At 52.0% G+C, this 16776-nt stretch overlaps 1 protein-coding gene across 1 annotated transcript in view; it reads left to right on the forward strand.

Moving 5' to 3' along the window:
• The first annotated feature begins 6917 nt into the window (after positions 1-6917).
• The window catches only part of LOC122938238 (cytochrome P450 11B, mitochondrial-like), a 21923-nt gene continuing 12064 nt past the window's right edge, over positions 6918-16776 (forward strand). Inside the window, exons 1-4 of the mRNA XM_044293614.1 lie at positions 6918-7298; positions 11656-11811; positions 12071-12270; positions 14507-14710. Of these exons, the coding sequence (XP_044149549.1) occupies positions 7012-7298; positions 11656-11811; positions 12071-12270; positions 14507-14710 (847 nt within the window). The 5' untranslated portion in view covers positions 6918-7011. The remainder of the gene's footprint in view (positions 7299-11655; positions 11812-12070; positions 12271-14506; positions 14711-16776) is intronic.

Raw genomic sequence — 16776 nt, forward strand, 5'->3', positions numbered from 1 at the left:
GGACATGGTCAGAAACAATGCTCAGGTAGCCCGTGGCATTTAAACGATGGTCAATTGGCACTAAGGGGCCTAAAGTGTGCCCAGAAAACACCCCCCACACCATTACACCACCACCACCAGCCTGCACAGTGGTAACAAGGCATGATGGATACATGTTCTCATTCTGTTTACGCCAAATTCGGACTCTACCATTTGAATGTCTCAACAGAAATCGAGACTCATCAGACCAGGCAACATTTTTTCCAGTCTTCAACAGTCCAATTTTGGTGAGCTCGTGCAAATTGTAGCCTCTTTTTCCTATTTGTAGTGGAGATGAGTGGTACCCGGTCTTCTGCTGTTGTAGCCCATCCGCCTCAAGGTTGTGCGTGTTGTGGCTTCACAAATGCTTTGCTGCAGACCTCGGGTGTAACGAGTGGTTATTTCAGTCAACGTTGCTCTTCTATCAGCTTGAATCAGTCGCCCATTCTCCTCTGACCTCCAGCATCAACAAGGCATTTTCGCCCACAGGACGGCCGCAGACTGGAGGTTTTTCCCTTTTCACACCATTCTTTGTAAACCCTAGAAATGGTTGTGCGTGAAAATCCCAGTAACTGAGCAGATTGTGAAATACTCAGACCGGCCCGTCTGGCACCAACACCCATGCCACGCTCAAAACTGCTTAAATCACCTTTCTTTCCCATTCTGACATTCAGTTTGGAGTTCAGGAGATTGTCTTGACCAGGACCACAGCCCGACATGCATCGAAGCAACTGCCATGTGATTGGTTGACTAGATAATCGCATTAATGAGAAATAGAACAGGTGTTCCTAATAATTCTTTAGGTGAGTGTAGATGGTAACGGTGATAATCCAGAGAGGGTCTCAGCTGTAATCCTGGTAACAGGCAGGAGAGGTTTCTTCTTCTCTCTGTCCTCACCAGGTCCACACTCAGCACTCAGGTCCTGGGTATAATAACTTCTACGTGTAATCAGCAATCCCCAGGGCGGCCCCCCTAACGGCAGGCAAATCCTCTGCTCCCTTCTTTGTGCAGGATGCTTTACTCTGGTCCACAATGTCCATAGAGGCATGTGGTAATAGACAACCACGCGTATAGTCGTCCGGCTGCGTCCAGGCGCTTTTAGGCTTCTCCCGGTCACTGGTGCTTGTGAAGTCCATGGGCTAATGCTGCTTCTACCTCCACTAGACTCTCTATATCCAGACATGGACTCTCTGGTCTGTGCTAGGTCGCTGTGAGAGATCTGCCCACACTCCCTCAGCTTGATCAGGGTCAAGGGGCTAAAGTGGCAGCTACATCGTGGACTGGTGCTGCTCCTCACCTCCATCAACTCCCTCCCTTCTCCTTTACTGTTCTCCCCAGTCTTGGCACACCCTACGATATATCTATATGTGGTGTCAGCACCTCCTAGGGGCGAATAGATGTAATGACACTAAACCAGCCTGCCATGAGGAAATGTTATACAGGGGCCCCCGACCATCACTGAGTGGGACACTGGTGGAGCCCGACATGTTACCCTCCCACTCACCTGTGAAGCCCCTGTCACTGAGCTCCTGCCCAATACCATCCCTACAGTGAAGCATGGTGGGGGCAGCATCATGTCTGGAGGAGACCAGGCGCCGCTCATCACCTGCCCAATACCATCCTTACAGTGAAGCATGGTGGTGGCAGCATCGTGTCTGGAGGAGACCAGGCGCCGCTCATCACCTGCCCAATACCATCCCTACAGTGAAGCATGGTGGTGGCAGCATCATGTCTGGAGGAGACCAGGCGCCGCTCATCCTCTGCCCAATACCATCCCTACAGTGAAGCATGGTGGGGGCAGCATCGTGTCTGGAGGAGACCAGGCGCCGCTCATCACCTGCCCAATACCATCCCTACAGTGAAGCATGGTGGTGGCAGCATCATGTCTGGAGGAAACCAGGCGCCGCTCATCTCCTGCCCAATACCATCCCTACAGTGAAGCATGGTGGGGGCAGCATCATGTCTGGAGGAGACCGGGTGCCGCTCATCTCCTGCCCAATACCATCCCTACAGTGAAGCATGGTGGGGGCAGCATCATGTCTGGAGGAGACCAGGCGCCGCTCATCTCCTGCCCAATACCATCCCTACAGTGAAGCATGGTGGGGGCAGCATCATGTCTGGAGGAGACCAGGCGCCGCTCATCACCTGCCCAATACCATCCCTACAGTGAAGCATGGTGGGGGCAGCATCATGTCTGGAGGAGACCAGGCGCCGCTCATCTCCTGCCTAATACCATCCCTACAGTGAAGCATGGTGGGGGCAGTATTATGCTGGGGAGACAGGGAGACCAGTCAGGGTGGAGGGAAAGCTGAATGGAGCAAAGTCCAGAGATGTTCTGCGGTTTGCCAGACCCCGCAGGGTATCGTGTGAGGTCACGGTGTGAGCGGTAGGTGGGCCGAGGTAAGTACAGTTCTGGTTACTCACGGTTATGTCATCCCTGGGCGGCTCTCAGAAGTGAAGAGGATTCTCTGGGGCACACTCTGGTGTAAGGGGCACTGGCAGATGGTGGTCCGAGGTGCCCTTGGTGGTCTCTATTCCTGTGCCAGTGGCAGGGTCCCCTGCAGTCGTGACGCCAGTACCTTTTGTGGAGGTACAACCATTTACTGTAGTGTTAATAGAGGAACGGAGTCTGAGGCCAGCGGTGGAACTCCAGATGGCTCTGTACTGATGAGGACTCCTGGTCACATCCACAGGCATCAGACAGTCTCCTGATACAGTCCGCCATTAAGCACAATCTCCCAGACATATGGGGACAGGGAAATGCAAGTCTTCGGTGAAGTACCGGCTCTGGTAATACATAAGAAGCTACTGGTCAGACTGGGCTGGTGATACTGGGAGTCTGACACTGGTCACCACTCCGGCCTGACGCTAATCCTTGGTTGAAGGCGCTTCTCTGAATCCTGGAACTTCTATTCCACTGCTGTTCTGACAGTCGGCCGGACCGTCCTCAGGATTTACACTGGAGGTGCGGATGCTTCACGCTGTCTCCTACACCTGGTGTGATAAGTCCTCAGGTAATGACTATCCTGCTAATCCTTTGTCTTAGATACTCGGCTGCATACAGTTTGGACATTGGTCTCCCCGGAGGAGCGATCTATAGGAGTGGATGGCTCACCTCTAGGTAGAATGATTGCAGGCCTTAACCCTGGACTGAGCAGAGAGGCTGGGAAGAGGCCTCCCTCCAGGTATCCAGCTACATGGCTGCTGCTTTCTGACTATGGAGAGACCTGGACGGCACTGACCTCTCACTGGATTGACCTGAGCTCCTCTGCACTGGTCTGGATTCACCTAAACCAGGAACTGAACTGCTCAGCCTAACTTAGGTCTGAGCTAAGCTATATACACACTGACTGCCCCATCTAGTGGAGAAACAAGTGCAGTGCACCCTGGACACCACAGGAGCCGCTGAGGGCAACTCTGTGAAGGTCCTTGAGGGGCCAGAACACAGAACCCAATGGAACATCTCTGGAGAGACCTGAAGATGGCTGTCCACCGACAGCCCCCATCCAACCTGACAGAGCTGGAGAGGATCTGCAGAGAAGAACGGCCGAAAACCCCCAAATCCAGGTGTAAACCTTGTGGCATCACCTCCAAGAAGACTGAAGGCTGGAATCACTGCCAGAGGGGCCGAAGACTTATGTCCCGAGTAAAGGGGCCGAAAACTTATGTCCCGAGTAAAGGGGCCGAAGACTGATGTCCCGAGTAAAGGGGCCGAAGACTGATGTCCCGAGTAAAGGGGCCGAAGACTGATGTCCCGAGTAAAGGGGCCGAAGACTGATGTCCCGAGTAAAGGGGCCGAAGACTGATGTCCCGAGTAAAGGGGCCGAAGACTGATGTCCCGAGTAAAGGGGCCGAAGACTGATGTCCCGAGTAAAGGGGCCGAAGACTGATGTCCCGAGTAAAGGGGCCGAAGACTGATGTCCCGAGTAAAGGGGCCGAAGACTGATGTCCCGAGTAAAGGGGCCGAAGACTGATGTCCCGAGTAAAGGGGCCGAAGACTGATGTCCCGAGTAAAGGGGCCGAAGACTGATGTCCCGAGTAAAGGGGCCGAAGACTGATGTCCCGAGTAAAGGGGCCGAAGACTGATGTCCCGAGTAAAGGGGCCGAAGACTGATGTCCCGAGTAAAGGGCCGAAGACTGATGTCCCGAGTAAAGGGGCCGAAGACTGATGTCCCGAGTAAAGGGGCCGAAGACTGATGTCCCGAGTAAAGGGGCCGAAGACTGATGTCCCGAGTAAAGGGGCCGAAGACTGATGTCCCGAGTAAAGGGGCCGAAGACTGATGTCCCGAGTAAAGGGGCCGAAGACTGATGTCCCGAGTAAAGGGCCGAAGACTGATGTCCCGAGTAAGGGGCCGAAGACTGATGTCCCGAGTAAAGGGGCCGAAGACTGATGTCCCGAGTAAAGGGGCCGAAGACTGATGTCCCGAGTAAAGGGGCCGAAGACTGATGTCCCGAGTAAAGGGGCCGAAGACTGATGTCCCGAGTAAAGGGGCCGAAGACTGATGTCCCGAGTAAAGGGGCCGAAGACTGATGTCCCGAGTAAAGGGGCCGAAGACTGATGTCCCGAGTAAAGGGGCCGAAGACTGATGTCCCGAGTAAAGGGGCCGAAGACTGATGTCCCGAGTAAAGGGGCCGAAGACTGATGTCCCGAGTAAAGGGGCCGAAGACTTATGTCCCGAGTAAAGGGGCTGAATGTATAAATCCACAGAGGAATCTCCGGCTTCCCATCAGTACATGATAAAACTCTGTCTGCAGCCACCACTAGGGGGAGCTCAGTGCATAGGACTGTATATGCCAATCATGGCTGAGCAGGGGCCGTGTGCAGTACAGGCAGGGGCCACAGTCTAGTGGAGCTCCGCCTCCTCACGCCCTCTGTAGCTCAGCTAGTGGAGGCGGCCAGTCCGGCTCACATTCGAGGACAGGTTGGTTGCTACCGTTTTAAATTATTCCCGAGAACCCTGTTAAATCCTTCATTGCCTCCCATCACTGTGTCTGTCACCAGTAACTGCTTCACCGGCCTAGACCACCAGGGATGCCACCATTAACCCTGTCAATGCCCTAGACCACTGGGGATGCCACCATTAACCCTGTCACTGCCCTAGACCACTGGGGATGCCACCATTAACCCATTAACGGCTTCACACCACCTAGAATTTCACCAGTAACTGCTTTACTGGCCTAGACCACCAGTGAAGCCACCATTAACCCTGTCACTGCCCTAGACCACCAGGGAAGCCACCATTAACCCATTAACGGCTTCACACCACCTAGAATTTCACCAGTAACTGCTTCACCAGCCTAGACCACCAGGGAAGCCACCATTAACCCTGTCACTGCCCTAGACCACTGGGGATGCCACCATTAACCCATTAACAGCTTCAGACCACCTGGAATTTCACCAGTAACTGCTTCACTGCCCCAGATTTCCAGGAATAGTATAATTAACCCCTTCATAAATATCATCAATCATCTCTCCACTGCTTTAGATGTCATCATTAACCCTGTCGACTGCCCTAGACCACCTGGGATGCGACTAATAAACCCTTCACTGCCTTACATTACCTGAGATGGCACCATTAACCACTTCAGTGCCCTAGAGCAGTGTTTCCCAACCAGAGTGCCTCCAGCTGTTGCAAAACTACAACTCCCAGCATGCCTGGACAGCCCTTGGCTGTGCGGGCATGCTGGGAGTTGTAGTTTTGCAACAGCTGGAGGCACACTGGTTGGGAAACACTGCCCTAGAGCATCAAAGAGGTTACCATTAACCCATCCTATACCCTACACCCTCCTTCTATTGCCTGCTGGGACCACCCATGGTCAGTTTTTTCTCACCTTAGAGATTTCGGCTCCCTGTGGGTGGTCCCTCCTCAGTCAGTGGGCGGTTTTCTGCTATTTCTCCAGATCCTCTCCGATCCCCTGTTCTGACCCCACCGTGGCCCCTGCCTGACTCTTGACCTGCACATTCCACTGGCTGAGGTGGGTGACCCCCGGGCCCAGTGATTGGCTGAGCAGTCACATTTCTGTAGGAAGTAGGGCCTAGCGGGGGCCCCGGAGGTGTCAGAAGTGGGCGGGGGGGGGGGGGGGGGGATCGGGGAGGTATGACTTCTTTAGTTATTTTACAATATTCTAGACAGTTATCCCAATAATATTTCATGGATGAAGAATCCCTTTAAAGGCATATGACCGGGGGAGGGGGTCACAGCAGAGACCCCCGCCCCCTATAGGGTTGACTTATCATTGATGAACTTTCAAACCTTTCAAGTAAATGGGAGGCATCCAGACCAGAAAAGAAAAAAGAAATTAAAAAAGGCCTGTAAAGGATGAGGAGATTTACAGGTCTCATAGTCTGTGCCTGTGAGCATGCCAGGGGATGGGGCCACACCGCTCCCACACAGGGGCCCTCATACGTTCTAGAGTGGATATACACTACTCCCGATCTATGTGCCTGTACGTGAGGCGCTCGTCTCCTCCTCTGTATTATTGCCTTAGGTGTATCTTCTACAATTAGACGCTCGGTAGTCTGATGGGGGTTGCTGTCCTCAAGGACCTTGGCTCTGGTGTGATTTATGAAGGCACAGGCTGGGGCAGAGTAGCTGGGGGTCACACACTAGATACACAGGCAGATGCCACTTATCTAAGGTTGTGATGATGGACAACGCCTCTAATTAACATGACATCTCCTAAACCCAAACCATCATTAGCATGTTCTCTGATCAAACGTCTGAGCTGAAGGAGGTCAGGGCGGGGAGGCCGGGTGGTCCGAGCCAGGGAGGGGGGCACTCTGAGTCATGGAAAGATCTGGTGATAACTGCTGTATATGAGATGAAGAAGACAACTGAGAGAGCAACTTAGTGGAGAGGAGACCCATGAAAATCAGATTAGGCAGAAGGGGGTCAACATCAGGGTGAGACATTATCTGGTCACTGCGGTAGACAGAAGAAGCCATGAGAGACTGAGCCCCTGCAGGAGGAAAACTACAGAGAGCATCGCAGGATGGAGAAGAAAGTCCTGAGACAGGTTGGCTCATGTCTGGTGGGACGTGGTTCTTGGGATCCTTGCAGCTTCCTCTGGACAGGGAGGTCGCGTATGTCCACGGCTCCGCTGGTCCAGGAAGCCACCTCAGATGTCACCTCCAGCAGCTCAGTTCTGCCTTTCCACTCCATCCCCAGCACCGGACGCAATGCCTGGTTCAACCTCCTCCAGTTCTGGAGGAAAAACAATTTCCAGCGCATGCACCACGTCATGGAGGAGAACTTCCACCAGCTGGGACCAATATACAGGTAAGTGGAGGCTCTGCTCATATCCTCATGATTTCCAGTTATAATAATGGGTTCCATCACCTTGGTGGGAAGAATAGTGCTCTTTGCTATGCAAATCTTCCGGAATCTGCACTGAAGGCTCCTATGTGACATAAGCAAATATTGTACAAGATGATGAGGATTATTATGTCACATCTTGTGCAAAGAAACCACTGGACATTACGTACGATATTTACATCCCAATCATTCGAGCATTGTTATTTTATACACCTTAGAATTCATAGTTTTCTCAATGATTGCAAGGTGTCCAGGCCCTGAGGAGAAAAGCTGCCCAAACTATGACTCCCTCACCATGCTTCAGAATGAGACTGTTGTGCAGTGGAGTCTGGAGGGTACAGAAGAGAAGTATCTGGAGGAGGACAGAGGGGTCTGGGGGAGGACAGAGGGGTCTGGGGGAGGACAGAGGGGTCTGGGGGAGGACAGAGGGGTCTGGGGGAGGACAGAGGGGTCTGGAGGAGGACAGGGGTCTGGAGGAGGACAGAGAGTCTGGAGGGTACAGAACAGAAGTATCTGGAGGAGGACAGAGGGGTCTGGGGGAGGACAGAGGGGTCTGGAGGAGGACAGAGGGGTCTGGAGGAGGACAGAGGGGTCTGGAGGAGGACAGAGGGGTCTGGAGGAGGACAGAGGGGTCTGGAGGAGGACAGAGGGGTCTGGAGGAGGACAGAGGGGTCTGGAGGAGGACAGAGGGGTCTGGAGGAGGACAGAGGGGTCTGGAGGGTGACAGAGGGGTCTGGAGGGTGACAGAGGGGTCTGGACGGTGACAGAGGGGTCTGGACGGTGACAGAGGGGTCTGGACGGTGACAGGGGGTCTGGAGGAGGACAGAGGGGTCTGGAGGAGGACAGAGGGGTCTGGAGGAGGACAGAGGGGTCTGGAGGACAGAGGGGTCTGGACGGTGACAGAGGGGTCTGGACGGTGACAGGGGGTCTGGAGGAGGACAGAGGGGTCTGGAGGAGGACAGAGGGGTCTGGAGGAGGACAGAGGGGTCTGGGGGAGGACAGAGGGGTCTGGATGGTGACAGAGGGGTCTGGATGGTGACAGAGGGGTCTGGACGGTGACAGAGGGGTCTGGACGGTGACAGAGGGGTCTGGACGGTGACAGAGGGGTCTGGACGGTGACAGAGGGGTCTGGAGGAGGACAGAGGGGTCTGGAGGGTGACAGGGGGTCTGGAGGGGGACAGAGGGGTCTGGAGGGGGACAGAGGGGTCTGGAGGAGGACAGAGGAGTTCGAAGGGTGACAGAGAGTCTGGAGGGTACAGAACAGAAGTATCTGGAGGAGGACAGAGGGGTCTGGGGGAGGACAGAGGGGTCTGGGGGAGGACAGAGGGGTCTGGGGGAGGGCAGAGGGGTCTGGAGGGGGACAGAGGGGTCTGGAGGGGGACAGAGGGGTCTGGAGGGGGACAGAGGGGTCTGGACGGTGACAGAGGGGTCTGGAGGAGGACAGAGGAGTTTGGAGGGTGACAGAGTCTGGAGGGTACAGAACAGAAGTATCTGGAGGAGGACAGAGGGGTCTGGAGGAGGACAGAGGGGTCTGGGGGAGGACAGAGGGGTCTGGCGGAGGACAGAGGGGTCTGGGGGAGGACAGAGGAGTTCGGAGGGTGACAGAATCTGGAGGAGGACAGAGGGGTCTGGAGGAGGACAGAGGAGTCTGGAGGAGGACAGAGGGGTCTGGGGGAGGACAGAGGAGTCTGGAGGAGGACAGAGGAGTCTGGAGGAGGACAGAGGGGTCTGGAGGAGGACAGAGGGGTCTGGAGGAGGACAGAGGGGTCTGGAGGAGGACAGAGGGGTCTGGAGGAGGACAGAGGGGTCTGGAGGGGGACAGAGGGGTCTGGAGGGTGACAGAAGAGTCTGGAGGGGAACAGAAGAGTCTGGTGGACGAACAGAGGAGTCTGCAGGGGGACAGAGGGGTCTGGATGAGGACAGAGTAGTATGAAGGAGGACAGAGGGGTCTGGAGGGGGACGAAGGGGTCTGGAGGGAGGACGGGGGGGGGGGGGGGTAGAGGAGTCTGGAGAGGGACAGAGGAATCTGGTGGAAGGATAGAGGGGTCTGGAGGAGACACAGATACATTTGAAAAATACAGAGACAGAGAAGATTCTGGATGGGACACAGCAGTCTAGCAACAGTTTATTTCTTTCTACCAAATGATGAACCCATGTTCTGTACCACAATGAACCTACAGTATATGGTGAAGGACAGAGAACTGCCGGCTGAATCAACTTTCTCAGATCAGCTGTTTTGTTTTTGACTGACATAATACTGAAATCTGGGGCAGTCCACGAGCAAAGCAATGATGAGGACGGAGCGTGGTCTCTGGTCACATGTGACATTATCTTGTACAGGATTCTAAGTTTCTGCTGTTCTGTGACTGAAGAATCAACTTGTACAAGCCATTGAATGCTCATGGCCATAAAAAGTCCCTTAGATGCCTGTGTTCAGACACTTAGATGCCCAGGTGCAGACCCTTGGATGGCCATGTTCAGGCCCTTAGATGCTCATGTGCATGGTCCCTGGATGGACATGTTCAAGCCCTTAGATGCTCATGTCATGTGCATGGTCCCTGGATGGACATGTTCAAGCCCTTAGATGCTCATGAGCAGGCCCATGGATGGCCATGTTCAGGCCCTTGGATGCTCATGAGTAGATATATAGATCCCCACATTCATGTCCCTAGAAGGCTGTGTGCAGACCGCTGGATGCCAGTGTTCAGGCCCTTAGATGCCAATGTGCAGGCCCCTGATGTCCATGTTCAGGCCCTACGATGCCCATGTGCGGACCCTTAAATGCCCATGTGCAGGACCCTGAATGTCCATGTTCAGGCCCTTAGAGGCCAATGTGCAGGCCCCTGATGTCCATGTTAAGGCCCTTAGATGCCAATGTGCAGGCCCCTGATGTCCATGTTAAGGCCCTTAGATGCCAATGTGCAGGCCCCTGGTGTCCATGTTTAGGCCCTTAGATGCCAATGTGCAGGCCCTTAGATGCCAATGTTCAGGCCCTTAGATGCCAATGTGCAGGCCCTTAGATGCCAATGTTCAGGCCCTTAGATGCCAATGTGCAGGCCCTTAGATGCCAATGTGCAGGCCCCTGATGTCCAGGTTCAGGCCTTTAGATGCCAATGTGCAGGCCCCTGATGTCCATGTTTAGGCCCTTAGATGCCAATGTGCAGGCCCCTGATGTCCATGTTTAGGCCCTTAGATGCCAATGTGCAGGCCCCTGATGCCCATGTTCAGGCCCTTGGATGCTCATGAGTAGATATATAGATGCCCACATTCATGTCCCTAGAAGGCTGTGTGCAGACCGCTGGATGCCAGTGTTCAGGCCCTTAGATGCCAATGTGCAGGCCCCTGATGTCCATGTTCAGGCCCTACGATGCCCATGTGCGGACCCTTAAATGCCCATGTGCAGGACCCTGAATGTCCATGTTCAGGCCCTTAGAGGCCAATGTGCAGGCCCCTGATGTCCATGTTAAGGCCATTAGATGCCAATGTGCAGGCCCCTGATGTCCATGTTAAGGCCCTTAGATGCCAATGTGCAGGCCCCTGATGTCCATGTTAAGGCCCTTAGATGCCAATGTGCAGGCCCCTGGTGTCCATGTTTAGGCCCTTAGATGCCAATGTTCAGGCCCTTAGATGCCAATGTGCAGGCCCTTAGATGCCAATGTGCAGGCCCTTAGATGCCAATGTGCAGGCCCTTAGATGCCAATGTTCAGGCCCTTAGATGCCAATGTGCAGGCCCTTAGATGCCAATGTGCAGGCCCCTGATGTCCAGGTTCAGGCCTTTAGATGCCAATGTGCAGGCCCCTGATGTCCATGTTTAGGCCCTTAGATGCCAATGTGCAGGCCCCTGATGCCCATGTTCAGGTCCTTAGATGCTCGTGAGCAACCATTTCCTATACTCACACTCTGGTGATGCTGAGATAAATTGTTCTCCTTAAGCTGCAAATCTGGGGAGAAGGGCGGAGGGATCTCTAACATGTCCAGTTTACTATAATCACCTACTGTAATCAGGGGTTCCACTACTTTACTGCCCTAACTGTAAAGAAACCTTTCCTAAACCTCCAACCTTAGCATTACCTTTCCTCCACACATATCTCATTCCTTTCGACAGTGTTGACATCTGCTATTGTCTTGTTCATTATTGCACTTTGCAGTGATGGCGGGTTCACTGCTTGTACTGAAAAGAATCCTCTTCTACATTGTGAGACTTCCTCACAAACCGTCTCACTCTCTCGAAGATGCCACAGCCTCACTGCTCTTACTGTAAAGAACCCCGTCACCCCATCTGCATGATTGTCAGTGTCATATAGAGTTTCCTTCTTTGCAGGGAGAACTTGGGGACGCACAGCAGTGTGAACATTATGCTTCCTCAGGACGTTGCCCGACTCTTCCAGTCTGAAGGTGTCTTTCCTCGTAGGATGACCATCGATGCGTGGGCGACCCACAGGGAGATGAGAAACCACAAATATGGTGTATTTCTGCTGTAAGTGCTAAGTCAGTCTCATTATTGGGCACCAATAGGAGCCAGTGTACATCCACCACTAGGCCGATATGGTGGCCAGCTGGGTGATCCCACCATAGTTCAGCTTCTTCAGATCTATGACTTATGAAGACTTCTGGTGACTGGGAATTGAGCGGGGGAGGGTCTACAATGCCCAGGACACTATAGACTTCACCATAGATTAGGACATGTGGTGGAGGAGAAGTCCCCATCAGTGAGATCAATGTTTGTGTCTGCACAGGAATGGGGAAAGCTGGAGATCTGACCGAATCATCCTGAACAAGGAGGTTCTGAGCATGGCTGGGGTCAAGAAGTTCATGCCCTTCCTGGACGAGGTCGCCACAGACTTCATGTCCATGATGAAACGGCGACTAAATAAAAATACCAGAGGAGCCCTGACTGTGGACCTGTACGCGGACCTCTTCAGATTCACACTAGAGGGTGAGTAACACCATAAATACTCAGCTATAACCCTTCTACTGTATACTGAGCATGCTGGTATAACCCGGGCATCTCCTGTAGATAATTACACATGTACAGCTGGTATAACCTGGGCATCTCCTGCAGATAATTACACATGTACAGCTGGTATGACCTGGGCATCTCCTGCAGATAATTACACATGTACAGCTGGTATAACCCGGGCATCTCCTGTAGATAATTACACATGTACAGCTGGTATAACCTGGGCATCTCCTGCAGATAATTACACATGTACAGCTGGTATGACCTGGGCATCTCCTGCAGATAATTACACATGTACAGCTGGTATGACCTGGGCATCTCCTGTGTATAATTATATATGTACAGCTGGTATAACCTGGGCATCTCCTGTATATAATAATATATGTACAGCTGGTATAACCTGGGCATCTCCTGTATATAATAATATAGGTACAGCTGGTATAACCTGGGCATCTCCTGTAGATAATTACATATGTACAGCTGGTATAACCTGGGCATCTCCTGTATATAATTATATATGTACAGCTGGTATAACCTGGGCATCTACTGTATATAATTATATATGTACAGCTGCTATAACCTGGGCATCTCCTGTATATAATTATATATGTACAGCTGGTATAACCTGGGCATCTCCTGTATATAATTATATATGTACAGCTGGTATAACCTGGGCATCTCCTGTAGATAATTACACATGTACAGCTGGTATAACCTGGGCATCTCCTGTATATAATTACACATGTACAGCTGGTATAACCTGGGCATCTCCTGTAGATAATTATATATGTACAGCTGGTATAACCTGGGCATCTCCTGTAGATAATTACACATGTACAGCTGGTATAACCTGGGCATCTCCTGTATATAATTATATATGTACAGCTGGTATAACCTGGGCATCTCCTGTATATAATTATATATGTACAGCTGGTATACCCCGGGCATCTCCTGTATATAATTATATATGTACAGCTGGTATAACCCGGGCATCTCCTGTATATAGTTATACATGTACAGCTGGTATAACCCGGGCATCTCCTGTATATAATTATATATGTACAGCTGGTATAACCCGGGCATCTCCTGTATATAATTATATATGTACGGCTGGTATAACCTGGGCATCTCCTGTATATAATTATATATGTACAGCTGGTATAACCTGGGCATCTCCTGTAGATAATTACACATGTACAGCTGGTATAACCTGGGCATCTCCTGTATATAATTATATATGTACAGCTGGTATAACCCGGGCATCTCCTGTAGATAATTATATATGTACAGCTGGTATAACCTGGGTATCTCCTGTATATAATTGTATATGTACAGCTGGTATAACCTGGGCATCTCCTGTGTATAATTATATATGTACAGCTGGTATAACCTGGGCATCTCCTGTGTATAATTATATATGTACAGCTGGTATAACCTGGGCATCTCCTGTATATAATTATATATGTACAGCTGGTATAACCTGGGCATCTCCTGTATATAATTATATATGTACAGCTGGTATACCCCGGGCATCTTCTGTATATAATTATATATGTACAGCTGGTATAACCCGGGCATCTCCTGTATATAGTTATACATGTACAGCTGGTATAACCCGGGCATCTCCTGTATATAATTATATATGTACAGCTGGTATAACCCGGGCATCTCCTGTATATAATTATATATGTACAGCTGGTATAACCTGGGCATCTCCTGTATATAATTATATATGTACAGCTGGTATAACCTGGGCATCTCCTGTATATAATTATATATGTACAGCTGGTATAACCTGGGCATCTCCTGTATATCATTATATATGTACAGCTGGTATAACCTGGGTATCTCCTGTGTATAATTATATATGTACAGCTGGTATAACCTGGGCATCTCCTGTATATAATTATATATGTACAGCTGGTATAACCTGGGCATCTCCTGTATATAATTATATATGTACAAGCTGGTATAACCTTGGCATCTCCTGTATATAGTTATATATGTACAGCTGGTATAACCTGGGCATCTCCTGTATATAGTTATATATGTACAGCTGGTATAACCTGGGCATCTCCTGTATATAATTATATATGTACAGCTGGTATAACCTGGGCATCTCCTGTATATAATTATATATGTACAGCTGGTATAACATAAGCATCTTCTGCCTTGTAATTCTCATTACTGTGTATTTGCCCCCCTCTTGCAGCCAGCAGTTATGTCTTGTATGGGCAGCGTCTTGGACTCCTAGAGGAAAATCCAAATCCAGAATCACTGCGGTTTATTAGCGCTGTGGAGACCATGATAAAGACCACCCTCCCGCTGCTCTACTACCCCCACCAGCTAATGCGGCTCTCGGACAGCGGTGTATGGAATGAACATATGAAGTCCTGGGATATTATATTTGAGCAAGGTGAGCCTTCATACATGTCCTCTGGAAGTTATCACCTGTACTCATCCCATCGCCTCCTCTGTATGCCCTCACCCTCCCCAGTATGTACCGTCCTCACCCTCCCCAGTATGTACCATCCTCCGTCCTCTCCCTCCCCAGTATGTACCATCCTCCGTCCTCTCCCTCCCCAGTATGTACCATCCTCCGTCCTCTCCCTCCCCAGTATGTACCATCCTCCGTCCTCTCCCTCCCCAGTATGTACCATCCTCCGCCCTCACCCTCCCCAGTATGTACCATCCTCCGTCCTCTCCCTCCCCAGTATGTACCATCCTCGTTTTCCTCCTCCCCAGTATGTACCATCCTCCGTCCTCTCCCTCCCCAGTATGTACCATCCTCTGTTCTCTCCCTCCCCAGTATGTACCATCCTCCGTCCTCACCCTCCCCAGTATGTACCATCCTCCGTCCTCTCCCTCCCCCAGTATGTACCATCCTCCGTCCTCGCCCTCCCAGTATGGACCATCCTCCGTCCTCATCCCTCCCCAGTATGTACCATTCCGCCCGTTCCCAGTATGTTACCATCCTCCGTCCTCTCCCTCCCAGTAATGTACCCATCCTCTCCCTCCCCAGTATGTAACCCTCCTCCTCCTCCCCAGTATGTACCATCCTCAAGTCCCATCACCCTCCCCACATATGGTACTCATCCCTCCCCAGTATGTACCATCCTCCGTCCAGCTCCCCCCCCCCAGTATGTCCATCCTCGCCGTCCTCTCCCTCCCAGTAATGATACGCATCCTGCTCGTCAGCTCCCTCCCCAGTATGTACCATTCCTCCGTCTCATCCTCCCCCCCCAGTATGTACCATCCTCTGTCCTCTCCCTCTCCAGTATGAACAATCCTCCGTCCTCTCCCTCCCCAGTATGTACCATCCTCGTCCTCACCCTCCCCAGTATGTACCATCCTCCGTCCTCTCCCCTCCCCCAGTATGTACCATCCTCCGTCCTCTCCCTCCCCAGTATGTACCATCCTCCGTCCTCTCCCCTCCCCAGTATGTACCATCCTCCGTCCTCTCCCTCCCCAGTATGTACCATCCTCCGTCCTCTCCCTCCCCAGTATGTACCATCCTCCGTCCTCTCCCTCCCCAGTATGTACCATCCTCCGTCCTCTCCCTCCCCAGTATGTACCATCCTCCGTTCTCTCCCTCCCCAGTATGTACCATCCTCCGTCCTCTCCCTCCCCAGTATGTACCATCCTCCGTCCTCTCCCTCCCCAGTATGTACCATCCTCCGTTCCCTTCCTCCCCAGTATGTACCATCCTCTGTCCTCTCCCTCCCACTATGTACCATCCTCCGTTCTCCTCCTCCCCAGTATGTACCATCCTCTGTTCTCTCCCTCCCCAGTATGTACCATCCTCTGTTCTCTCCCTCCCCAGTATGTACCCATCCTCCGTTCCCTTCCTCCCCAGTATGTACCATCCTCCGTTCCCTTCCTCCCCAGTATGTACCATCCTCCGTTCTCTCCCTCCCCAGTATGTACCATCCTCGTTTTCCTCCTCCCCAGTATGTACCATCCTCTGTCCTCTCCCTCCCCAGTATGTACCATGCTCTGTCCCCTCCCTCCCCAGTATGTACCATCCTCCCTCCTCAGTACATACCATCCTCCGTCCCCTCCCTCCCCAGTATGTACCATCCTCGTTTTCCTCCTCCCCAGTATGTACCATCCTCTGTTCCCTCATCCCCAGTATGTACAATCCTCCTTTCTTCCCTCCCCAGTATGTACCATCCTCGTTTTCCTCCTCCCCAGTATGTACCATCCTCTGTTCTCTCCCTCCCCAGTATGTAACATTCTCTGTTCTCTCCCTCCCCAGTATGTAACATCCTCCGTCCCCTCCCTCCCCAGTATGTACCATCCTCCCTCTCAGTACATTTACCATCTCGTCCCTCCCTCCACAAGTATGTAACCATCATAAGTTCCCTTCCTCCCCAGTATTTACCATCCTCCGTTCTCGTCCTCCCCAGTATGTACCATCCTCCGTCTCTCCCTCCCCATGATGTCCCCTCACCCCTCCCTCCCAGTATGTACCATCCTCCG

The sequence above is a fragment of the Bufo gargarizans genome, chromosome 5, assembly GCF_014858855.1.
Source record: "Bufo gargarizans isolate SCDJY-AF-19 chromosome 5, ASM1485885v1, whole genome shotgun sequence".
Taxonomy (NCBI): Eukaryota; Metazoa; Chordata; class Amphibia; order Anura; family Bufonidae; genus Bufo; species Bufo gargarizans.